Raw genomic sequence first — 24,454 nt, 5'->3', positions numbered from 1 at the left:
ATTTCTCTTTGCTTATTTGAGATGTTCTTGTCATAATAGGGACTTGGTATTTTACCAAATAGGACTATCTTCTGTATACCACCCTACCTTGTCACAACAAAACGGATTGGCTCAAACACATTAAGAAGGAAAGAAATTCCACAAATGAACTTTTAACAAGACACCTGTTAATTGGAATGCCTTCCAGGTGACTACCTCATGAACCTGGTTGCTAAGAGTGTGCAAAGCTGTCATCAAGGCAAAGGGTGGTTACTTTGAAGAATCTCAAATATAACATTGCTTGTTCTGATATTTCTGATAAGTTCTCTGTATTTTTCTGGATTCTGTGTGTGTGTAGGTATTACCTCACAGTTGGAGCTAGAAACACAAGCATTGCGCTGCACTTGTGGTAACATCTGAAAATCTGTGTATGTGACGAAAAAACGTTCGATTTGATATGATTTCGACAAGCAGGCGGTCAGACAGACAGACCATTGAAACTCTGGTGAATCCATGTGTGTTAAGTTGTGGTTAGTTACCTCCACGGTAGGTGACAACCAGCAGGACCAGCTCCTCCAGTGTCTTGTGTATGGTTAGGTTAGGGTTAGATTAGATACCTCCAGGGTAGGTGACAACCAGCAGGACCAGCTCCTCCAGTGTGTTGTGTATGGTTAGGTTAGGGTTAGATTAGATACCTCCACGGTAGGTGACAACCAGCAGGACCAGCTCCTCCAGTGTGTTGTGTATAGTTAGGTTAGGGTTAGATTAGATTAGATACCTCCAGGGTAGGTCACAGCCAGCAGGACCAGCTCCTCCAGTGTGTTGTGTGTGGTTAGGTTAGGGTTATATTAGATTAGATACCTCCAGGGTAGGTCACAGCCAGCAGGACCAGCTCCTCCAGTGTGTTGTGTATAGTTAGGTTAGGGTTAGATTAGATTAGATACCTCCAGGGTAGGTGACAACCAGCAGGACCAGCTCCTCCAGTGTGTTGTGTATGGTTAGGTTAGGGTTAGATTAGATTAGATACCTCCAGGGTAGGTCACAGCCAGCAGGACCAGCTCCTCCAGTGTGTTGTGTGTGGTTAGGTTAGGGTTAGATTAGATTAGATACCTCCAGGGTAGGTCACAGCCAGCAGGACCAGCTCCTCCAGTGTGTTGTGTATGGTTAGGGTTAGATTAGATTAGATACCTCCAGGGTAGGTGACAGCCAGCAGGACCAGCTCCTCCAGTGTGTTGTGTATGGTTAGGTTAGGGTTAGATTAGATTAGATACCTCCAGGGTAGGTGACAGCCAGCAGGACCAGCTCCTCCAGTGTGTTGTGTATGGTTAGGTTAGGGTTAGATTAGATACCTCCAGGGTAAGTGACAGCCAGCAGGACCAGCTCCTCCAGTGTGTTGTGTATGGTTAGGTTAGGGTTAGATTAGATACCTCCAGGGTAGGTGACAGCCAGCAGGACCAGCTCCTCCAGTGTGTTGTGTATGGTTAGGTTAGGGTTAGATTAGATACCTCCAGGGTAGGTGACAGCCAGCAGGACCAGCTCCTCCAGTGTGTTGTGTATGGTTAGGTTAGGGTTAGATTAGATACCTCCAGGGTAGGTGACAGCCAGCAGGACCAGCTCCTCCAGTGTGTTGTGTATGGTTAGGTTAGGGTTAGATTAGATACCTCCAGGGTAGGTCACAGCCAGCAGGACCAGCTCCTCCAGTGTGTTGTGTATGGTTAGGTTAGGGTTAGATTAGATTTGATACCTCCAGGGTAGGTGACAACCAGCAGGACCAGCTCCTCCAGTGTGTTGTGTATGGTTAGGTTAGGGTTAGATTAGATACCTCCAGGGTAGGTGACAGCCAGCAGGACCAGCTCCTCCAGTGTGTTGTGTATGGTTAGGTTAGGGTTAGATTAGATACCTCCAGGGTAGGTGACAGCCAGCAGGACCAGCTCCTCCAGTGTGTTGTGTATGGTTAGGTTAGGGTTAGATTAGATACCTCCAGGGTAGGTGACAACCAGCAGGACCAGCTCCTCCAGTGTGTTGTGTATGGTTAGGTTAGGGTTAGATTAGATACCTCCAGGGTAGGTGACAGCCAGCAGGACCAGCTCCTCCAGTGTGTTGTGTATGGTTAGGTTAGGGTTAGATTAGATTAGATACCTCCAGGGTAGGTGACAGCCAGCAGGACCAGCTCCTCCAGTGTGTTGTGTATGGTTAGGTTAGGGTTAGATTAGATACCTCCAGGGTAGGTGACAGCCAGCAGGACCAGCTCCTCCAGTGTGTTGTGTATGGTTAGGTTAGGGTTAGATTAGATACCTCCAGGGTAGGTGACAGCCAGCAGGACCAGCTCCTCCAGTGTGTTGTGTATGGTTAGGTTAGGGTTAGATTAGATTACCTACCTCCAGGGTAGGTGACAGCCAGCAGGACCAGCTCCTCCAGTGTGTTGTGTTGGTTAGGGTTAGATTAGATTAGATACCTCCAGGGTAGGTGACAGCCAGCAGGACCAGCTCCTCCAGTGTGTTGTGTATGGTTAGGTTAGGGTTAGATTAGATACCTCCAGGTAGGTGACAGCCAGCAGGACCAGCTCCTCCAGTGTGTTGTGTATGGTGTAGGTTAGGGTTAGATTAGATTAGATACCTCCAGGGTAGGTGACAGCCAGCAGGACCAGCTCCTCCAGTGTGTTGTGTATGGTTAGGGTTAGATTAGATTAGATACCTCCAGGGTAGGTGACAGCCAGCAGGACCAGCTCCTCCAGTGTGTTGTGTGTGGTTAGGTTAGGGTTAGATTAGATTAGATACCTCCAGGGTAGGTGACAGCCAGCAGGACCAGCTCCTCCAGTGTGTTGTGTATGGTTAGGTTAGGGTTAGATTAGATACCTCCAGGGTAGGTGACAGCCAGCAGGACCAGCTCCTCCAGTGTGTTGTGTATGGTTAGGTTAGGGTTAGATTAGATACCTCCAGGGTAGGTGACAGCCAGCAGGACCAGCTCCTCCAGTGTGTTGTGTATGGTTAGGGTTAGATTAGATTAGATACCTCCAGGGTAGGTGACAGCCAGCAGGACCAGCTCCTCCAGTGTGTTGTGTATGGTTAGGTTAGGGTTAGATTAGATACCTCCAGGGTAGGTGACAGCCAGCAGGACCAGCTCCTCCAGTGTGTTGTGTATGGTTAGGTTAGGGTTAGATTAGATACCTCCAGGGTAGGTGACAGCCAGCAGGACCAGCTCCTCCAGTGTGTTGTGTATGGTTAGGTTAGGGTTAGATTAGATTAGATACCTCCAGGGTAGGTGACAGCCAGCAGGACCAGCTCCTCCAGTGTGTTGTGTATGGTTAGGTTAGGGTTAGATTAGATACCTCCAGGGTAGGTGACAGCCAGCAGGACCAGCTCCTCCAGTGTGTTGTGTATGGTTAGGTTAGGGTTAGATTAGATACCTCCAGGGTAGGTGACAGCCAGCAGGACCAGCTCCTCCAGTGTGTTGTGTATGGTTAGGTTAGGGTTAGATTAGATACCTCCAGGGTAGGTGACAGCCAGCAGGACCAGCTCCTCCAGTGTGTTGTGTATGGTTAGGTTAGGGTTAGATTAGATACCTCCAGGGTAGGTGACAGCCAGCAGGACCAGCTCCTCCAGTGTGTTGTGTATGGTTAGGTTAGGGTTAGATTAGATACCTCCAGGGTAGGTGACAGCCAGCAGGACCAGCTCCTCCAGTGTGTTGTGTATGGTTAGGTTAGGGTTAGATTAGATACCTCCAGGGTAGGTGACAACCAGCAGGACCAGCTCCTCCAGTGTGTTGTGTATGGTTAGGTTAGGGTTAGATTAGATACCTCCAGGGTAGGTGACAGCCAGCAGGACCAGCTCCTCCAGTGTGTTGTGTATGGTTAGGTTAGGGTTAGATTAGATTTGATACCTCCAGGGTAGGTGACAACCAGCAGGACCAGCTCCTCCAGTGTGTTGTGTATAGTTAGGTTAGGGTTAGATTAGATACCTCCAGGGTAGGTGACAGCCAGCAGGACCAGCTCCTCCAGTGTGTTGTGTATAGTTAGGTTAGGGTTAGATTAGTTACCTCCACGGTAGGTGACAGCCAGCAGGACCAGCTCCTCCAGTGTGTTGTGTATGGTTAGGTTAGGGTTAGATTAGATACCTCCAGATACCTCCTCCAGTGTGTTGTGTATGGTTAGGTTAGGGTTAGATTAGATACCTCCAGGGGTAGGTGACAGCCAGTGTGTTGTGTAGGACCAGCTCCTCCAGTGTGTTGTGTATGGTTAGGTTAGGGTTAGTTAGATTAGATACCTCCAGGGTAGGTGACAACCAGCAGGACCAGCTCCTCCAGTGTGTTGTGTATAGTTAGGTTAGGGTTAGATTAGATACCTCCAGGGTAGGTGACAGCCAGCAGGACCAGCTCCTCCAGTGTGTTGTGTATAGTTAGGTTAGGGTTAGATTAGTTACCTCCACGGTAGGTGACAGCCAGCAGGACCAGCTCCTCCAGTGTGTTGTGTATGGTTAGGTTAGGGTTAGATTAGATACCTCCTAGGTAGGTGACAACCAGCAGGACCAGCTCCTCCAGTGTGTTGTGTATGGTTAGGTTAGGGTTAGATTAGATTAGATACCTCCAGGGTAGGTGACAGCCAGCAGGACCAGCTCCTCCAGTGTGTTGTGTATGGTAAGGTTAGGGTTAGATTAGATACCTCCACGGTAGGTGACAGCCAGCAGGACCAGCTCCTCCAGTGTGTTGTGTATGGTTTAGGTTAGGGTTAGATTAGATTAGATACCTCCAGGGTAGGTGACAGCCAGCAGGACCAGCTCCTCCAGTGTGTTGTGTATGGTTAGGTTAGGGTTAGATTAGATACCTCCAGGGTAGGTGACAGCCAGCAGGACCAGCTCCTCCAGTGTGTTGTGTATGGTTAGGTTAGGGTTAGATTAGATACCTCCAGGGTAGGTGACAGCCAGCAGGACCAGCTCCTCCAGTGTGTTGTGTATGGTTAGGTTAGGGTTAGATTAGATACCTCCAGGGTAGGTGACAGCCAGCAGGACCAGCTCCTCCAGTGTGTTGTGTATGGTTAGGTTAGGGTTAGATTAGATACCTCCATGGTAGGTGACAGCCAGCAGGACCAGCTCCCCCAGTGTGTTGTGTATGGTTAGGTTAGGGTTAGATTAGATACCTCCATGGTAGGTGACAGCCAGCAGGACCAGCTCCCCCAGTGTGTTGTGTATGGTTAGGTTAGGGTTAGATTAGATACCTCCATGGTAGGTGACAGCCAGCAGGACCAGCTCCTCCAGTGTGTTGTGTATGGTTAGGTTAGGGTTAGATTAGATACCTCCAGGGTAGGTGACAGCCAGCAGGACCAGCTCCCCCAGTGTGTTGTGTATGGTTAGGTTAGGGTTAGATTAGATACCTCCAGGGTAGGTGACAGCCAGCAGGACCAGCTCCCCCAGTGTGTTGTGTATGGTTAGGTTAGGGTTAGATTAGATACCTCCACGGTAGGTGACAGCCAGCAGGACCAGCTCCTCCAGTGTGTTGTGTATGGTTAGGTTAGGGTTAGATTAGATACCTCCACGGTAGGTGACAGCCAGCAGGACCAGCTCCTCCAGTGTGTTGTGTATGGTTAGGTTAGGGTTAGATTAGATACCTCCAGGGTAGGTGACAGCCAGCAGGACCAGCTCCCCCAGTGTGTTGTGTATGGTTAGGTTAGGGTTAGATTAGATACCTCCACGGTAGGTGACAGCCAGCAGGACCAGCTCCCCCAGTGTGTTGTGTATGGTTAGGTTAGGGTTAGATTAGATACCTCCAGGGTAGGTGACAGCCAGCAGGACCAGCTCCTCCAGTGTGTTGTGTATGGTTAGGTTAGGGTTAGATTAGATTAGATACCTCCACGGTAGGTGACAGCCAGCAGGACCAGCTCCTCCAGTGTGTTGTGTATGGTTAGGTTAGGGTTAGATTAGATACCTCCACGGTAGGTGACAGCCAGCAGGACCAGCTCCTCCAGTGTGTTGTGTATGGTTAGGTTAGGGTTAGATTAGATACCTCCACGGTAGGTGACAGCCAGCAGGACCAGCTCCCCCAGTGTGTTGTGTATGGTTAGGTTAGGGTTAGATTAGATACCTCCAGGGTAGGTGACAGCCAGCAGGACCAGCTCCTCCAGTGTGTTGTGTATGGTTAGGTTAGGGTTAGATTAGATACCTCCACGGTAGGTGACAGCCAGCAGGACCAGCTCCTCCAGTGTGTTGTGTATGGTTAGGTTAGGGTTAGATTAGATACCTCCAGGGTAGGTGACAGCCAGCAGGACCAGCTCCTCCAGTGTGTTGTGTATGGTTAGGTTAGGGTTAGATTAGATTAGATACCTCCACGGTAGGTGACAGCCAGCAGGACCAGCTCCTCCAGTGTGTTGTGTATGGTTAGGTTAGGGTTAGATTAGATACCTCCACGGTAGGTGACAGCCAGCAGGACCAGCTCCCCCAGTGTGTTGTGTATGGTTAGGTTAGGGTTAGATTAGATACCTCCAGGGTAGGTGACAGCCAGCAGGACCAGCTCCTCCAGTGTGTTGTGTATGGTTAGGTTAGGGTTAGATTAGATACCTCCAGGGTAGGTGACAACCAGCAGGACCAGCTCCCCCAGTGTGTTGTGTATGGTTAGGTTAGGGTTAGATTTGATACCTCCAGGGTAGGTGACAACCAGCAGGACCAGCTCCCCCAGTGTGTTGTGTATGGTTAGGTTAGGGTTAGATTAGATACCTCCACGGTAGGTGACAGCCAGCAGGACCAGCTCCCCCAGTGTGTTGTGTATGGTTAGGTTAGGGTTAGATTAGATACCTCCACGGTAGGTGACAGCCAGCAGGACCAGCTCCCCCAGTGTGTTGTGTATGGTTAGGTTAGGGTTAGATTAGATACCTCCTAGGTAGGTGACAACCAGCAGGACCAGCTCCTCCAGTGTGTTGTGTATGGTTAGGTTAGGGTTAGATTAGATTAGATACCTCCAGGGTAGGTGACAACCAGCAGGACCAGCTCCTCCAGTGTGTTGTGTATGGTAAGGTTAGGGTTAGATTAGATACCTCCAGGGTAGGTGACAACCAGCAGGACCAGCTCCTCCAGTGTGTTGTGTATGGTTAGGTTAGGGTTAGATTAGATACCTCCATGGTAGGTGACAGCCAGCAGGACCAGCTCCCCCAGTGTGTTGTGTATGGTTAGGTTAGGGTTAGATTAGATACCTCCACGGTAGGTGACAGCCAGCAGGACCAGCTCCTCCAGTGTGTTGTGTATGGTTAGGTTAGGGTTAGATTAGATACCTCCACGGTAGGTCACAGCCAGCAGGACCAGCTCCTCCAGTGTGTTGTGTATGGTTAGGTTAGGGTTAGATTAGATACCTCCAGGGTAGGTGACAACCAGTAGGACCAGCTCCTCCAGTGTGTTGTGTATGGTAAGGTTAGGGTTAGATTAGATACCTCCTAGGTAGGTGACAACCAGCAGGACCAGCTCCCCCAGTGTGTTGTGTATGGTTAGGTTAGGGTTAGATTAGGTACCTCCTAGGTAGGTGACAACCAGCAGGACCAGCTCCTCCAGTGTGTTGTGTATGGTTAGGGTTAGATTAGATTAGATACCTCCACGGTAGGTCACAGCCAGCAGGACCAGCTCCTCCAGTGTGTTGTGTATGGTTAGGTTAGGGTTAGATTAGATACCTCCTAGGTAGGTGACAGCCAGCAGGACCAGCTCCTCCAGTGTGTTGTGTATGGTTAGGGTTAGATTAGATTAGATACCTCCAGGGTAGGTCACAGCCAGCAGGACCAGCTCCTCCAGTGTGTTGTGTATGGTTAGGTTAGGGTTAGATTAGATTAGATACCTCCAGGGTAGGTGACAGCCAGCAGGACCAGCTCCTCCAGTGTGTTGTGTATGGTTAGGTTAGGGTTAGATTAGATACCTCCACGGTAGGTGACAACCAGCAGGACCAGCTCCCCCAGTGTGTTGTGTATGGTTAGGTTAGGGTTAGATTAGATACCTCCACGGTAGGTGACAACCAGCAGGACCAGCTCCCCCAGTGTGTTGTGTATGGTTAGGTTAGGGTTAGAATAGATACCTCCACGGTAGGTGACAGCCAGCAGGACCAGCTCCTCCAGTGTGTTGTGTATGGTTAGGTTAGGGTTAGATTAGATACCTCCACAGTAGGTCACAGCCAGCAGGACCAGCTCCTCCAGTGTGTTGTGTATGGTTAGGTTAGGGTTAGATTAGATACCTCCAGGGTAGGTGACAGCCAGCAGGACCAGCTCCTCCAGTGTGTTGTGTATGGTAAGGTTAGGGTTAGATTAGATACCTCCTAGGTAGGTGACAACCAGCAGGACCAGCTCCCCCAGTGTGTTGTGTATGGTAAGGTTAGGGTTAGATTAGATACCTCCTAGGTAGGTGACAACCAGCAGGACCAGCTCCTCCAGTGTGTTGTGTATGGTTAGGGTTAGATTAGATTAGATACCTCCAGGGTAGGTCACAGTCAGCAGAGCCAGCTCCTCCAGTGTGTTGTGTATGGTTAGGTTAGGGTTAGATTAGATTAGATACCTCCAGGGTAGGTCACAGTCAGCAGGACCAGCTCCTCCAGTGTGTTGTGTTGTATTAGGTGTGGTTAGGTTAGGGTTAGATTAGATACCTCCAGGGTAGGTGACAGCCAGCAGGACCAGCTCCTCCAGTGTGTTGTGTATGGTTAGGTTAGGGTTAGATTAGATACCTCCACGGTAGGTGACAGCCAGCAGGACCAGCTCCTCCAGTGTGTTGTGTATAGTTAGGTTAGGGTTAGATTAGATACCTCCACAGTAGGTGACAGCCAGCAGGACCAGCTCCTCCAGTGTGTTGTGTATGGTTAGGTTAGGGTTAGATTAGTTACCTCCTAGGTAGGTGACAACCAGCAGGACCAGCTCCCCCAGTGTGTTGTGTATGGTAAGGTTAGGGTTAGATTAGATACCTCCTAGGTAGGTGACAACCAGCAGGACCAGCTCCTCCAGTGTGTTGTGTATGGTTAGGGTTAGATTAGATTAGATACCTCCAGGGTAGGTGACAACCAGCAGGACCAGCTCCTCCAGTGTGTTGTGTATGGTAAGGTTAGGGTTAGATTAGATACCTCCACGGTAGGTGACAGCCAGCAGGACCAGCTCCTCCAGTGTGTTGTGTTGTATTAGGTGTGGTTAGGTTAGGGTTAGATTAGATACCTCCAGGGTAGGTGACAGCCAGCAGGACCAGCTCCTCCAGTGTGTTGTGTATGGTTAGGTTAGGGTTAGATTAGATACCTCCACGGTAGGTGACAGCCAGCAGGACCAGCTCCTCCAGTGTGTTGTGTATAGTTAGGTTAGGGTTAGATTAGATACCTCCACAGTAGGTGACAGCCAGCAGGACCAGCTCCTCCAGTGTGTTGTGTATGGTTAGGTTAGGGTTAGATTAGTTACCTCCACGGTAGGTGACAGCCAGCAGGACCAGCTCCTCCAGTGTGTTGTGTATGGTTAGGTTAGGGTTAGATTAGTTACCTCCTAGGTAGGTGACAACCAGCAGGACCAGCTCCCCCAGTGTGTTGTGTATGGTAAGGTTAGGGTTAGATTAGATACCTCCTAGGTAGGTGACAACCAGCAGGACCAGCTCCTCCAGTGTGTTGTGTATGGTTAGGGTTAGATTAGATTAGATACCTCCAGGGTAGGTCACAGTCAGCAGAGCCAGCTGCTCCAGTGTGTTGTGTATGGTTAGGTTAGGGTTAGATTAGATTAGATACCTCCAGGGTAGGTCACAGTCAGCAGGACCAGCTCCTCCAGTGTGTTGTGTTGTATTAGGTGTGGTTAGGTTAGGGTTAGATTAGATACCTCCAGGGTTGGTGACAGCCAGCAGGACCAGCTCCTCCAGTGTGTTGTGTATGGTTAGGTTAGGGTTAGATTAGATACCTCCACGGTAGGTGACAGCCAGCAGGACCAGCTCCTCCAGTGTGTTGTGTATGGTTAGGTTAGGGTTAGATTAGATACCTCCAGGGTAGGTGACAGCCAGCAGGACCAGCTCCTCCAGTGTGTTGTGTATGGTTAGGTTAGGGTTAGATTAGATACCTCCAGGGTAGGTGACAGCCAGCAGGACCAGCTCCTCCAGTGTGTTGTGTATGGTTAGGTTAGGGTTAGATTAGATACCTCCACGGTAGGTGACAGCCAGCAGGACCAGCTCCTCCAGTGTGTTGTGTATGGTTAGGTTAGGGTTAGATTAGATACCTCCACGGTAGGTGACAGCCAGCAGGACCAGCTCCCCCAGTGTGTTGTGTATGGTTAGGTTAGGGTTAGATTAGATACCTCCACGGTAGGTGACAGCCAGCAGGACCAGCTCCTCCAGTGTGTTGTGTATGGTTAGGTTAGGGTTAGATTAGATACCTCCAGGGTAGGTGACAACCAGCAGGACCAGCTCCCCCAGTGTGTTGTGTATGGTAAGGTTAGGGTTAGATTAGATACCTCCTAGGTAGGTGACAACCAGCAGGACCAGCTCCTCCAGTGTGTTGTGTATGGTTAGGTTAGGGTTAGATTAGATACCTCCAGGGTAGGTCACAGTCAGCAGGACCAGCTCCTCCAGTGTGTTGTGTTGTATTAGGTGTGGTTAGGTTAGGGTTAGATTAGATACCTCCAGGGTAGGTGACAGCCAGCAGGACCAGCTCCTCCAGTGTGTTGTGTATGGTTAGGTTAGGGTTAGATTAGATACCTCCACGGTAGGTGACAGCCAGCAGGACCAGCTCCTCCAGTGTGTTGTGTATAGTTAGGTTAGGGTTAGATTAGATACCTCCAGGGTAGGTGACAGCCAGCAGGACCAGCTCCTCCAGTGTGTTGTGTATAGTTAGGTTAGGGTTAGATTAGATACCTCCACAGTAGGTGACAGCCAGCAGGACCAGCTCCTCCAGTGTGTTGTGTATGGTTAGGTTAGGGTTAGATTAGTTACCTCCACGGTAGGTGACAGCCAGCAGGACCAGCTCCTCCAGTGTGTTGTGTATGGTTAGGTTAGGGTTAGATTAGATACCTCCAGGGTAGGTGACAGCCAGCAGGACCAGCTCCTCCAGTGTGTTGTGTATAGTTAGGTTAGGGTTAGATTAGATACCTCCAGGGTAGGTGACAGCCAGCAGGACCAGCTCCTCCAGTGTGTTGTGTATGGTTAGGTTAGGGTTAGATTAGATACCTCCAGGGTAGGTGACAGCCAGCAGGACCAGCTCCTCCAGTGTGTTGTGTATAGTTAGGTTAGGGTTAGATTAGATACCTCCACGGTAGGTGACAGCCAGCAGGACCAGCTCCTCCAGTGTGTTGTGTATAGTTAGGTTAGGGTTAGATTAGATACCTCCACGGTAGGTGACAGCCAGCAGGACCAGCTCCTCCAGTGTGTTGTGTATGGTTAGGGTTAGATTAGATTAGATACCTCCACGGTAGGTCACAGCCAGCAGGACCAGCTCCTCCAGTGTGTTGTGTATAGTTAGGTTAGGGTTAGATTAGATACCTCCAGGGTAGGTGACAGCCAGCAGGACCAGCTCCTCCAGTGTGTTGTGTATAGTTAGGTTAGGGTTAGTTTAGATACCTCCAGGGTAGGTGACAGTCAGCAGGACCAGCTCCTCCAGTGTGTTGTGTATGGTTAGGTTAGGGGTAGATTAGATACCTCCACGGTAGGTCACAGCCAGCAGGACCAGCTCCTCCAGTGTGTTGTGTATAGTTAGGTTAGGGTTAGATTAGATACCTCCAGGGTAGGTGACAGCCAGCAGGACCAGCTCCTCCAGTGTGTTGTGTATGGTTAGGTTAGGGGTAGATTAGATACCTCCACGGTAGGTCACAGCCAGCAGGACCAGCTCCTCCAGTGTGTTGTGTATGGTTAGGTTAGGGTTAGATTAGATACCTCCAGGGTAGGTCACAGTCAGCAGGACCAGCTCCTCCAGTGTGTTGTGTTGTATTAGGTGTGGTTAGGTTAGGGTTAGATTAGATACCTCCAGGGTAGGTGACAGCCAGCAGGACCAGCTCCTCCAGTGTGTGTGTATGGTTAGGTTAGGGTTAGATTAGATACCTCCAGGGTAGGTGACAGCCAGCAGGACCAGCTCCTCCAGTGTGTGTGTATGGTTAGGTTAGGGTTAGATTAGATACCTCCAGGGTAGGTGACAGCCAGCAGGACCAGCTCCTCCAGTGTGTTGTGTATGGTTAGGGTTAGATTAGATTAGATACCTCCAGGGTAGGTGACAGCCAGCAGGACCAGCTCCTCCAGTGTGTGTGTATGGTTAGGTTAGGGTTAGATTAGATACCTCCAGGGTAGGTGACAGCCAGCAGGACCAGCTCCTCCAGTGTGTTGTGTATAGTTAGGTTAGGGTTAGATTAGATACCTCCACGGTAGGTGACAGCCAGCAGGACCAGCTCCTCCAGTGTGTTGTGTATGGTTAGGTTAGGGTTAGAATAGATACCTCCAGGGTAGGTGACAGCCAGCAGGACCAGCTCCTCCAGTGTGTTGTGTATAGTTAGGTTAGGGTTAGATTAGATACCTCCAGGGTAGGTGACAGCCAGCAGGACCAGCTCCTCCAGTGTGTTGTGTATGGTTAGGTTAGGGTTAGATTAGATACCTCCACGGTAGGTCACAGCCAGCAGGACCAGCTCCTCCAGTGTGTTGTGTATGGTTAGGTTAGGGTTAGATTAGATACCTCCACGGTAGGTCACAGCCAGCAGGACCAGCTCCTCCAGTGTGTTGTGTATGGTTAGGTTAGGGTTAGATTAGATACCTCCACGGTAGGTCACAGCCAGCAGGACCAGCTCCTCCAGTGTGTTGTGTTGTATTAGGTATGGTAAGGTTAGGGTTAGATTAGATACCTCCAGGGTAGGTGACAGCCAGCAGTACGAGCTCCTCCAGGGGGACATCCAGTCTCTCAGCCACCTCCTGCAGCAGCCCCTGGGCCACAACACTGGCCAGGCTCCTCACACTCAGATATGAGTCCATGCTCACGTACACATGACACAACACTGAAGAGGGAGGGAGAGAGGGAGAGGAAGGAAGGAACCAGAGACAGAGAGAAAGAGAACACTGTTTATCCCATAGAAGTAGAATGAATAGAATGGAGTTGGAACTACTGACCATAGCAATTTGAATGGTCAACTCCTGGGTGTTCTCAAATGGCCATCCTGCTATATAAAGTGGTACATGAGGTGATGTGTGTGAAGAGGCTGGACAGACTGAGACTTTTCTGAACAATGAAATCCACAATGCTTTCATGTTCAATGATGTCGTAATTCACATGCATCACCTCATGTACTGACATCATTGAACATGAAAGCATTGGGAATTTCATTGTTCAGAAAAGTGTCATTCTGCCCAGCCTCAAGGATTCCCATTGTTACTCTGTCTCCTCACAGTGCTTGCTACCTTAAAAAGAATGGCTCTGAGATGCTCTATACAGAACGTCATCAGCCGACACAAACTGTGGAAACAATGCATGCTGGGAGGAATGTAGGAAGAAGAAATACAAAGACAGGGTCTGCATCCCAAATGGCCATAGAGCCCTGCTCAAAAGTGGTGCACTATATAGGGAATAGGGTGCCATTTGGGACTCAGCAGATTTGAGGATCGACTCACCTTCCCTGGTCTCCCTTTGTGTTCCTCTGGTCGGGAGCACGTTCTCTTTCAGGCTCAGTTGATGGGAAAGAGCTTTGCTCTAAATGCAGGGACATACAGAGAATTCAGAACACATTCATACTGTGTGAGAAAACATTCTAACTCTTTTGGACTCTTGTGGTTTCTTCACGAAACAAGAGGACAATAGTATTTAATGACCCAAACTGATGCAAATAGGCTATAAGGAAACCTGGCTATTCAAAAGTAAACACATCCCTACAACAGGGATCCTCAACTAGATTCAGCCACGGGCCCAATTTTTTCTTGACGGGATGATCAGGGGGCCAGAACATAATTACAAATAATTTGTAGACTGCAAATTGACTGCAAGAAGTCCAAACAGATATAATATTTTACTAAATCATCATTTCAAACCTGGTTTAAATTTGTATTCAATCACATAAATATATTTCTCTCTATTATGCATGGAAACACTTTCTAACAGGTTTACAAAATGAAAAACCAGCTGATTTGCTGGAGTTTTAACTCAACTTTGGGGGACAAATAAAATGGCCCGTGGGCCACCAGCTGGGAAACCCTGTCCAACAATGACGCACTTTTACCACAGGAGGTTGGTGGCACCTTAATTAGGGAGGATGGGCTCGTGGTGATGGCTGGAGTGGAATAAGTGGAATGGTATCAAGTACAATGTTAATCTGCTAAATTGTAATTATTTCGCTACTATGGCCTATTTATTGCCTTACCTCCTCACGCCATTTGCACACACTGTATATAGACTTGCTTTTTTCTATTGTGTTATTGACTGTACGCTTGTTTATTCCATGTGTAACTCTGTGTTGTTGTTTGTGTCGCACAGTTTGCTTTATCTTGGCCAGGTCGCAGTTGTAAATGAGAACGTGTTCTCAACTAGCCTACCTGGTTAAATAAAGGTGAAATAAAATAAAAAATAAAAAACACCCAACACATGGTTTCCATGGTTTCCATGTGTTTGATGCTATTCCATTCGCTGTCCTCCCCTCAGCAGCCTCCTGTGAGTCATATAATAGCTCCATTACCTCTCATGCAGTTTGGCCTCTTACCTTTCTGTGGGGTGAATACTCATCTCATGTAGTTTGGTCTCTTACCTTTCTGTGGGGTGAATACTCATCTCATATAGTTTGGCCTCTTACCTTTCTGTGGGGTGAATACTCATCTCATATAGTTTGGCCTCTTACCTTTCTGTGGGGTGAATACTCATCTCATGTAGTTTGGCATCTTACCTTTCTGTGGGGTGAATACTCATCTCATGTAGTTTGGCCTCTTACCTTTCTGTGGGGTGAATACTCATCTCATGTAGTTTGGCCTCTTACCTTTCTGTGGGGTGAATACTCATCTCATGTAGTTTGGCCTCTTACCTTTCTGTGGGGTGAATACTCATCTCATATAGTTTGGCCTCTTACCTTTCTGTGGGGTGAATACTCATCTCATGTAGTTTGGCCTCTTACCTTTCTGTGGGGTGAATACTCATCTCATGTAGTTTGGCCTCTTACCTTTCTGTGGGGTGAATACTCATCTCATGTAGTTTGGCCTCTTACCTTTCTGTGGGTGAATACTCATCTCATGTAGTTTGGCCTCTTACCTTTCTGTAGGGTGAATACTCATCTCATGTAGTTTGGCCTCTTACCTTTCTGTGGGGTGAATACTCATCTCATGTAGTTTGGCCTCTTACCTTTCTGTAGGGTTACTCTCTCATGTAGTTTGGGGTGAATACTCATCTCATGTAGTTTGGCCTCTTACCTTTCTGTGGGGTGAATACTCATCTCATGTAGTTTGGCCTCTTACCTTTCTGTAGGGTGAATACTCATCTCATGTAGTTTGGCCTCTTACCTTTCTGTAGGGTGAATACTCATCATCTCATGTAGTGAATTGGCATCTCATTACCTTTAACCTGTAGGGTGAATACTCATCTCATGTAGTTTGGCCTCTTACCTTTCTGTGGGGTGAATACTCATCTCATGTAGTTTGGCCTCTTACCTTTCTGTGAGGTGAATACTCATCTCATGTAGTTTGGCCTCTTACCTTTCTGTAGGGTGAATACTCATCTCATGTAGTTTGGCCTCTTACCTTTCTGTAGGGTGAATACTCCTCCAATGTACTGGAGAGAGAAACAAAATCAAACAATTAGACCATGAGACAAGAACGACAAAAAAAAATAATACACACACTTGTTTTGAACCGTTTCAATTAACTGGTAACCTGGTAGTACTGTGATTTTACATCAATCAACTAGTAACCTGGTAGTACTGTGATTTTACATCAATCAATCAACTATTTTACATCAATCAACTAGTAACCTGGTAGTACTGTGATTTTACATCAATCAACTAGTAACCTGGTAGTACTGTGATTTTACATCAATCAACTAGTAACCTGGTAGTACTGTGATTTTACATCAATCAACTAGTAACCTGGTAGTACTGTGATTTTACATCAATCAACTAGTAACCTGGTAGTACTGTGATTTTACATCAATCAACTAGTAACCTGGTAGTACTGTGATTTTACATCAATCAACTAGATTAGTCAAGGTTAGGTGACATGAGTCATGGTCCTGATTAAAGGTGCAATATGTAGAAATGTCCACCATTTCCTGGTTGCTAACATTCAAATAGTTTCCCTAATTTCAGTTTATGTGACAAAACAAGCGATGTATAGTGTAGAGAATCATTGTACCATCTAAACCGCTGTGAAATATATTTCAATAACCAAAAGGATTGTATTTTCAGCTGTTTGAAGCTGGTGTACAAAACCGAAAGTAAGACGCGAAAACTAATCTCATGAACGGGAAGCATAGAAATTATTTACCACCCCTTAGACTTGCTTTCAATTTTAATAACAGATCTATAACTCACATTTCTATGTGAATTTGGTTGGGAGGGAGTAGGTGAGGAGAAGGAAGGGAGGAGGGAGGAGGGTTGACATGGGATGTGTCCCACTCGATGGACACCATGTTCTATATTCTGGGTGTTCTTGGATGTGTGCGTTTGTCAACCAGGAAGGTATCCTCAACGCTATTGGCAATAAGAGAACCAACAGTAGAAATGGAACAGGCCTCTCTGTCACAGCTTGTGCTTTCCTAGATATTCTTCCTAAGTGTCTTAGACCCCTGAGACAGAGGGAGAGGAACTCAGGGACTCCAACAGCACAACAACACATACCCCAACGGGACAACGACACAGTCCCAAACAGGACAACAACACAGCCCCAAACAGGGACAACAACACAGCCCCAAACAGGGACAACAACACAACTCCAAACAGGGACAACAACACAGCCCAAAACAGGGACAACAACACAGCCCCAAACAGGGACAACAACACAGCCCAAAACAGGGACAACAACACAGCCCAAAACAGGGACAACAACACAGCCCCAAACAGGGACAACAACACAGCCCCAAACAGGGACAACAACACAGCCCCAAACAGGGACAACAACACAGCCCCAAACAGGGACAACAACACAACTCCAAACAGGGACAACAACACAGCCCCAAACAGGGACAACAACACAGCCCCAAACAGGGACAACAACACAGCCCAAAACAGGGACAACAACACAGCCCCAAACAGGGACAACAACACAGCCCCAAACAGGGACAACAACACAGCCCCAAACAGGGACAACAACACAGCCCCAAACAGGGACAACAACACAGCCCCAAACAGGGACAACAACACAGCCCAAAACAGGGACAACAACACAGCCCCAAACAGGGACAACAACACAGCCCCAAACAGGGACAACAACACAGCCCAAAACAGGGACAACAACACAGCCCAAACAGGGACAACAACACAGCCCCAAACAGGACAACAACACAGCCCCAAACAGGGACAACAACACAGCCCCAAACAGGGACAACAACACAGCCCCAAACAGGGACAACAACACAGCCCCAAAACAGGGACAACAACACAGCCCAAACAGGGACAACAACACAGCCCCAAACAGGACAACAACACAGCCCCAAACAGGACAACAACACAGCCCAACACAGCCCCAAACAGGGACAACAACACAGCCCAAACAGGGTCAACAACACAGCCCCAAACAGGGACAACAACACAGCCCCAAACAGGGACAACAACACAGCCCCAAACAGGGACAACAACACAGCCCCAAACAGGGACAACAACACAGCCCCAAACAAACAACAACACAAACAGGACAACAACACAGCCCCAAACAGGGACAACAACACAGCTCCAAACAGGGACAACAACACAGCCCCAAACAGGGACAACAACACAGCCCCAAACAGGACAACAACACAGCCCCAAACAGGGACAACAACACAGCCCCAAACAGGGACAACAACACAGCCCCAAACAGGGACAACAACACAGCCCCAAACAGGGACAACAACACAGCAGGGACAACAACACAGCCCCAAACAGGACAACAACACAGCCCCAAACAGGGACAACAACACAGCCCCAAACAGGGACAACAACACAGCCCCAAACAGGGACAACAACACAGCCCCAAACAGGGACAACAACACAGCCCCAAACAGCACAACAACACAGCCCCAAACAGGGACAACAACACAGCCCCAAACAGGGACAACAACACAGCCCCAAACAGGGACAACAACACAGCCCCAAACAGGGACAACAACACAGCCCCAAACAGGGACAACAACACAGCCCCAAACAGGGACAACAACACAGCCCCAAACAGGGACAACAACACAGCCCCAAACAGGGACAAACACAGCCCCAAACAGGGACAACACACAGCCCCAAACAGGGACAACAACACAGCCCCAAACAGGGACAACAACACAAAACAGGGACACAACACAGCCCCAAACAGGGACAACAACACAGCCCCAAACAGGGACAACAACACAGCCCCAAACAGGGACAACAACACAGCCCCAAACAGGGACAACAACACAGCCCCAAACAGGACAACAACACAGCCCCAAACAGGGACAACAACACAGCCCCAAACAGGGACAACAACACAGCTCCAAACAGGGACAACAACACAGCAAACAGGGACAACAACACAGCCCCAAACAGCAACACAGCCCCAAACAGGGACAACAACACAGCCCCAAACAGGGACAACAACACAGCCCCAAACAGGGACAACAACACAGCCCCAAACAGGGACAACAACACAGCCCCAAACAGGGACAACAACACAGCCCCAAACAGGGACAACAACACAGCCCCAAACAGGGACAACAACACAGCCCCAAACAGGGACAACAACACAGCCCCAAACAGGGACAACAACACAGCCTCAAACAGGGACAACAACACAGCCCCAAACAGGGACAACAACACAGCCCCAAACAGGGACAACACAGCCCCAAACAGCCCACAAAACAGCACAACAACACAGCCCCAAACAGGGACAACAACACAGCCCCAAACAGGGACAACAACATAGCCCCAAACAGCCCCAAACAGGACAACAACACAGCCCCAAACAGGGACAACAACACAGCCCCAAACAGGGACAACAACACAGCCCCAAACAGGGACAACAACCCCACAGCCAACACAGCCCCAAACAGGGACAACAACACAGCCCCAAACAGGGACAACAACACAGCCCCAAACAGGGACAACAACACAGCCCCAAACAGGGACAACAACACAGCCCCAAACAGGACAACAACACAGCCCCAAACAGGACAACAACACAGCCCCAAACAGGACAACAACACAGCCCCAAACAGCACAACAACACAGCCCCAAACAGGGACAACAACACAGCCCCAAACAGGACAACAACACAGCCCCAAACAGGACAACAACACAGCCCCAAACAGGATAAAAACACAGCCCCAAACAGCCCCAAACATGATAACAACACAGCCCCAAACAGCACAACAACACAGCCCCAAACAGTACAACAATACAGCCCCAAACAGTACAACAACACAGCCCCAAACAGGGCAACAACGCAGCCCGAAACAGTACAACAACACAGCCCCAAACAGGAACAACAACACAGCTCCAAACAGGGACAACAACACAGCTCCAAACAGGGACAACAACACAGCCCAAAACAGGGACAACCACACAGCTCCAAACAGGATAACAACACAGCCCCAAACAGCACAACAACACAGCCCCAAACAGCACAACAACATAGCCCCAAACAGCACAACAACACAGCCCCAAACAGTACAACAACATAGCCCCAAGCAGTACAACAACGCAGCCCCAAACAGGGACAACAACACAGCTCCAAACAGGGACAACAACACAGCCCCAAAATTGGACAACAACACAGCCCCAAACATGACAACAACACAGCTCCAAACAGGGACAACAACACAGCCCCAAACATGACAACAACACAGCCCCAAACAGGATAACAGCACAGCCCCAAACAGGATAACAACACAGCCCCAAACAGCACAACAACACAGCCCCAAACAGCACAACAACACAGCCCCAAACAGTACAACAACACAACCCCAAACAGTACAACACACTCTCCAAACAGTACAACAACACACTCTCCAAACAGCACAACAACACAGCCCCAAACAGTACAACAACATAGCCCGAAACAGTACAACAACACAGCCCCAAACAGGGCAACAACGCAGCCCCAAACAGTACAACAACACAGCCCCAAACAGTACAACAACACAGCCCCAAACAGTACAACAACACAGCCCCAAACAGTACAACAACACAGCCCCAAACAGTACAACAACACAGCCCCAAACAGTACAACAACGCAGCCCCAAACAGTACAACAACGCAGCCCCAAACAGGGCAACAACGCAACCCCTTTACAGGCCAATAGGGAGTAGGTTGATAGGCCTATATGGCTTTGGTCAGAATTAGTGCACTATACAGGGAAAAGGGTGCCATTTGACATGCACACAAAGTCACATTTCCTGTTTACCAGCTACATGTTCGGAATACATACTTAGGAGAAATAATCCACACATACATTACACATAAATACACTATATATACAAAAGTATGTGGGCACCCCTTGAAATTAGTGCATTCAGCTATTTCAGCCTCACCTGTTGCTGACAAGTGTATAAAATTGAGCACACATCCATTTCTATAGACAAACATTGGCAGTAGAATGACCTTACTGAAGAGCTCAACGTGGGGCTGTCATAGGATGCCACCATGCTAACAAGTCAGTTAGTTCAAATGTGTGCCCTGCTTGAGCTGCCCTGGTCAACTGCTGTTGACTTGCTTGCAATAACTTGCTGTTTTTGTGAAGTGGAAACATCTAGGAGCAACAACGGCTCAGCCGCGAAGTGGTAGGCCACACAACCTCACAGAACGCATAGCTGTCATGCCCTGACCTTAGAGAGCCTTTTTATGTCTCTATTTGGTTTGGTCAGGGTGTGATTTGGGTGGGCATTCTATGTTCTGTTTTCTATGTTTTTGTATTTATGTTTTGGCCGGGTATGGTTCTCAATCAGGGACAGCTGTCTATCGTTGTCTCTGATTGGGAATCATACTTAGGCAGCCTTTTTCCCTTCTGTCATTGTGGGAAGTTGACTTTTGTTAGTGGCACATAACCGTGAAGCTTAAGGGCTGTTTCTTTGTTTGTTGGCGACATTTAAATAAAAGGAAAATGTACGCTCACCACGCTGCACTTTGTCCACTTCTTTCGATGGCCATGACAGTAGCTCTTAAAAATGGTCTATCCTCGAATGCAACCCTCACCACTGAGTTCCGAACTGCCTCTGGACGCAATGTCAGCACAAGAACTGGTCATCGGGAGCTTAATGAAATGGGTTATCATGGCCAAGCGGCTGCACACAAGCCTAACATCACCATGTGTAATGCCAAACATCGGCTGGAGTGGTGAAAAGCTCACCGCCATTGGACTCTGGAGAAGTGGAAACACGTTCTCTGGAGTGATGAATCAAGCTTCACCATCTGGCAGTCCGACAGACGAATCTGGATTTGGCAGATTCCAGGAGAACGCTACCTGCCGGAATGCATAGTGTCAACTGTAAAGTTTGGTGGAGGACGAATAATGGTCTGGGGCTGTTTTCCATGGTTCAGGCTAGGCCACTTAGTTCCAATGAAGGATAATCTTAACGTTACATTATAGAATTACATTCTAGACGATACTGTGCTTCCAACTTTGTGGCAACGATTTGGGGAAGGCTCTTTCCTGTTTCAACATGACAATGCCCCCCTGCACGAAGCGAGGTCCAAACAGAAATGGTTTGTCGAGATCGGTGTGGAAGAACTTGACTGGCCTGCACAGAGCCCTGACTTCAACCCATCGAACACCTTTCAGAAGAATTGGAACGCCGACTGTGAGCCAGGCCTAATTGCTCAACATCAGTGCCCGACCTCACTAATGATCGTGTGGCTGAGTGGAAGCAAGTCCCCGCAGCTATGTTCCGACATCTAGTGGAAAGCCTGGAGGCTTTTGTAGCAGCAAAAGGGGGGGGGAGCAACTCCATTTTAATGCCCATGATTCTGTAATGAGAAGTTCGACGAGTAGGTGTCCACATACTTTTGGTCATGTAGTGTAACTAATTCATCATATTATTCTATTATTCAATTTCTATGGCCACTCACTGTCTGCGATGCAGCCGCAGGAGTTTCTGCAGGTCCTTCTGCTCCTTCTCTAGAGTTGGATACTCATACAGGTCATCCAGGAGGAAACGATACAATGTCTGAAACACAAAGACATCGAATGTCTGTTTTCACCCTCCCGTATCATCATGATATCACTTATTTTAGGGTCATCTCACTGTCCCATATCCTTAGCCTGGCCCCACATTTGTCTTGCCAACCCCTTATTTATGACTAGAGAAGTTTGAAAGAAAGCACAAACAGATCTGGAAACAGGCTATAATAACCCTTCTTCTTCTCCTCCCTCGCTCCAGCATACCTTCATGAAGAGTTTAACATGCTCGTCTTCTCGTAGGAAGTCCCTGTACAGTGTTGTCCACTGTGTCACCAGGTGCAGGACCTGACGTTTCCTGTCCAGAACCTCCTTCCCTTCCTCTTTCCCCCGGTGGTGTCTCTTTGAACAATAGGTGGGCTTCGTGAGTTAAGGCATCAGCACAGCAGGAGAGAGGGCTCTCAGTAGGCTTTGTGTGTATTGACATTAGCTAGGCCAACAGGATCAACACCGCTATTTTTAATTGTTCCAAGTTGGAGGTGTATGTGTGTAGTGGGTTTAAGGGTGAGGTGTGTGTGTGTGTGTGTGTGTGTGTGTGTGTGTGTGTGTGTGTGTGTGTGTGTGTGTGTGTGTGTGTGTGTGTGTGTGTGTGTGTGTGTGTGTGTGTGTGTGTGTGTGTGTGTGTGTGTGTGTGTGTGTGTGTGTGTGTGTGTGTGTGTGTGTGTGTGTGTGTGGTACAGTCAGTAACTTTAGAGGTGGGTGGTGTACTGTAGTCTAGAGGTGAGGTACTGAAGTCTAGAGGTAAGGGTGGTTTACTGTAGTCTAGAGGTAAGCTACTGTAGTTTAGATGTAAAGTACTGTAGTCTAGAGGTGAGGTACTGTAGTCTAGAGGTAAGGTAAGGTACTGTAGTCTAGAGGTAAGGGTTGTATACTGTAGCCTAGAGGTTTGGTACTGTAGTCTAGAGGTGAGATACTGTAGTCTAGAGGTAAGGTACTGTAGCCTAGATGTAAGGGTTGTGTACTGTAGTCTAGAGGTAAGGTACTGTAGTCTAGAGGTGAGGTACTGTAGTCTAGAGGTGAGGTACTGTAGTCTAGAGGTAAGGGTGGTATACTGTAGTCTAGAAGTAAGGGCTGTGTAATGTAGTCTGGAGGTAAGGTACTGTAGTCTAGAGGTTAGGTACTGTAGTCTAGAGGTAAGGGTCGTATACTGTAGTCTAGAGGTAAGGTACTGTAGTCCAGAGGTAAGGTACTGTAGTCTAGAGGTAAGGGCTGTGTACTGTAGTCTGGAGGTAAGGTACTGTAGTCTAGAGATAAGGGTTGTGCACTGTAGTCTAGAGGTTAGTGTGGTGTACTGTAGTCTGGAGGTAAGGTACTGTAGTCTAGATGTAAGGGTGGTGTACTGTAGTCTGGAGGTAAGGTACTGTAGTCTAAAGGTAAGGGTGGTGTACTGTAGTTTAGAGGTAAGGTTCTATAGTCTAGAGGTAAGGGCTGTGTACTGTAGTTTAGAGGTAAGGTTCTGTAGTCTAGAGGTAAGGGCTGTGTACTGTAGTTTAGAGGTAGTGTACTGTAGTTTAGAGGTAAGGTACTGTAGTCTAGAGGTAAGGGCTGTGTACTGTAGTTTAGAGGTAAGGTACTGTAGTTTAGAGGTTAGGTACTGTAGTCTAGAGGTAAGCGTGGTGTACTGTAGTTTACAGGTAAGGTTCTGTAGTCTAGAGGTAAGGGCTGTGTACTGTCGTTTAGAGGTAAGGTACTGTAGTCTAGAGGTAAGCGTGGTGTACTGTAGTTTAGAGGTAAGGTACTGTAGTCTAGAGGTAAGGGCTGTGTACTGTAGTTTAGAGGTAAGGTTCTGTAGTCTAGAGGTTAGGGTGGTGCACTATATTGTACAGGTGACCACCACAGCCTGAAGTAGAAGGATATTGTCCCAGGAGAGCCTGACACAGATCACTGGTTGACATGAATACCAGGTATGTCAGCAGGAAGTCATCCAGGAGAGGCTCTGTAAAACAGGAAACACACCATTTACAACAGCATCCAATAGAACTGGCTAAAACTCAGTGGTGGAAAAAGTACTCAATAGTAATACTGTAGTAAAAGTCAAGATAACTTCATAGAAAATGACTCAAGTAAAAGTGAAAGTCACCCAGTAAAATATTACTTGTTTAAAAGTCTAAAAATATTTGGTTTTAAATATACTTAAGTATCAAAAGTAAAAGTATAAATCATTTCAAATTCATTATATTAAGCAAAACAGACAGAACAATGTCTTGTTTTTTTATTGTATTGCCGGATAGACA

At 48.0% G+C, this 24,454-nt stretch overlaps 1 protein-coding gene and 3 long non-coding RNA genes across 5 annotated transcripts in view; 1 reads left to right on the top strand and 3 right to left on the bottom strand.

The window, feature by feature from the left end:
- The window catches only part of LOC118380960 (rap guanine nucleotide exchange factor 5-like), a 46,914-nt gene extending 22,717 nt beyond the window's left edge, over positions 1 to 24,197 (bottom strand). Inside the window, exons 1-6 of the mRNA XM_052517575.1 lie at positions 24,078 to 24,197; positions 22,428 to 22,575; positions 22,112 to 22,209; positions 15,627 to 15,657; positions 13,524 to 13,602; positions 12,764 to 12,913 (exon numbers count right to left, since the gene is read on the bottom strand). Coding sequence (XP_052373535.1) covers positions 12,764 to 12,913; positions 13,524 to 13,602; positions 15,627 to 15,657; positions 22,112 to 22,209; positions 22,428 to 22,575; positions 24,078 to 24,115 — 544 coding nt within the window. The 5' untranslated portion in view covers positions 24,116 to 24,197. The remainder of the gene's footprint in view (positions 1 to 12,763; positions 12,914 to 13,523; positions 13,603 to 15,626; positions 15,658 to 22,111; positions 22,210 to 22,427; positions 22,576 to 24,077) is intronic.
- Positions 911 to 12,756, top strand: LOC127929593 (uncharacterized). The gene is made up of 14 exons (XR_008135295.1): positions 911 to 1,017; positions 1,101 to 1,178; positions 1,652 to 1,698; positions 1,938 to 2,093; positions 2,654 to 2,767; positions 3,709 to 3,947; positions 4,888 to 5,199; positions 6,692 to 7,320; positions 7,555 to 7,949; positions 8,340 to 8,464; positions 10,455 to 10,885; positions 10,964 to 11,431; positions 11,510 to 11,556; positions 12,422 to 12,756. It is a non-coding gene; the product is annotated as an uncharacterized LOC127929593 (long non-coding RNA).
- Positions 1,029 to 12,166, bottom strand: LOC127929595 (uncharacterized). The gene is made up of 10 exons (XR_008135299.1): positions 12,053 to 12,166; positions 10,475 to 11,342; positions 10,085 to 10,240; positions 7,700 to 7,782; positions 6,681 to 7,231; positions 6,369 to 6,446; positions 5,896 to 6,051; positions 5,423 to 5,734; positions 4,476 to 4,558; positions 1,029 to 1,167 (listed from the first exon to the last, which is right to left on the bottom strand). It is a non-coding gene; the product is annotated as an uncharacterized LOC127929595 (long non-coding RNA).
- LOC127929594 (uncharacterized) lies at positions 13,622 to 15,549 on the bottom strand. 2 transcript variants are annotated; one of them, XR_008135298.1, is made up of 3 exons: positions 15,492 to 15,549; positions 15,142 to 15,231; positions 13,622 to 15,097 (listed from the first exon to the last, which is right to left on the bottom strand). It is a non-coding gene; the product is annotated as an uncharacterized LOC127929594 (long non-coding RNA). The 2 variants fall into 2 exon arrangements; XR_008135297.1 differs by lacking the exon at positions 15,492 to 15,549 and adding an exon at positions 15,300 to 15,394 and having other exon boundaries at positions 13,637 to 15,097.
- Positions 24,198 to 24,454: the final 257 nt, after the last annotated feature.

This window comes from Oncorhynchus keta, unplaced genomic scaffold (genome assembly GCF_023373465.1).
Source record: "Oncorhynchus keta strain PuntledgeMale-10-30-2019 unplaced genomic scaffold, Oket_V2 Un_scaffold_8559_pilon_pilon, whole genome shotgun sequence".
Taxonomy (NCBI): domain Eukaryota; kingdom Metazoa; phylum Chordata; class Actinopteri; order Salmoniformes; family Salmonidae; genus Oncorhynchus; species Oncorhynchus keta.
The sequence above is the reverse complement of the archived record's forward strand: the minus strand, read 5'-3'. Positions and strand labels throughout refer to the sequence as shown.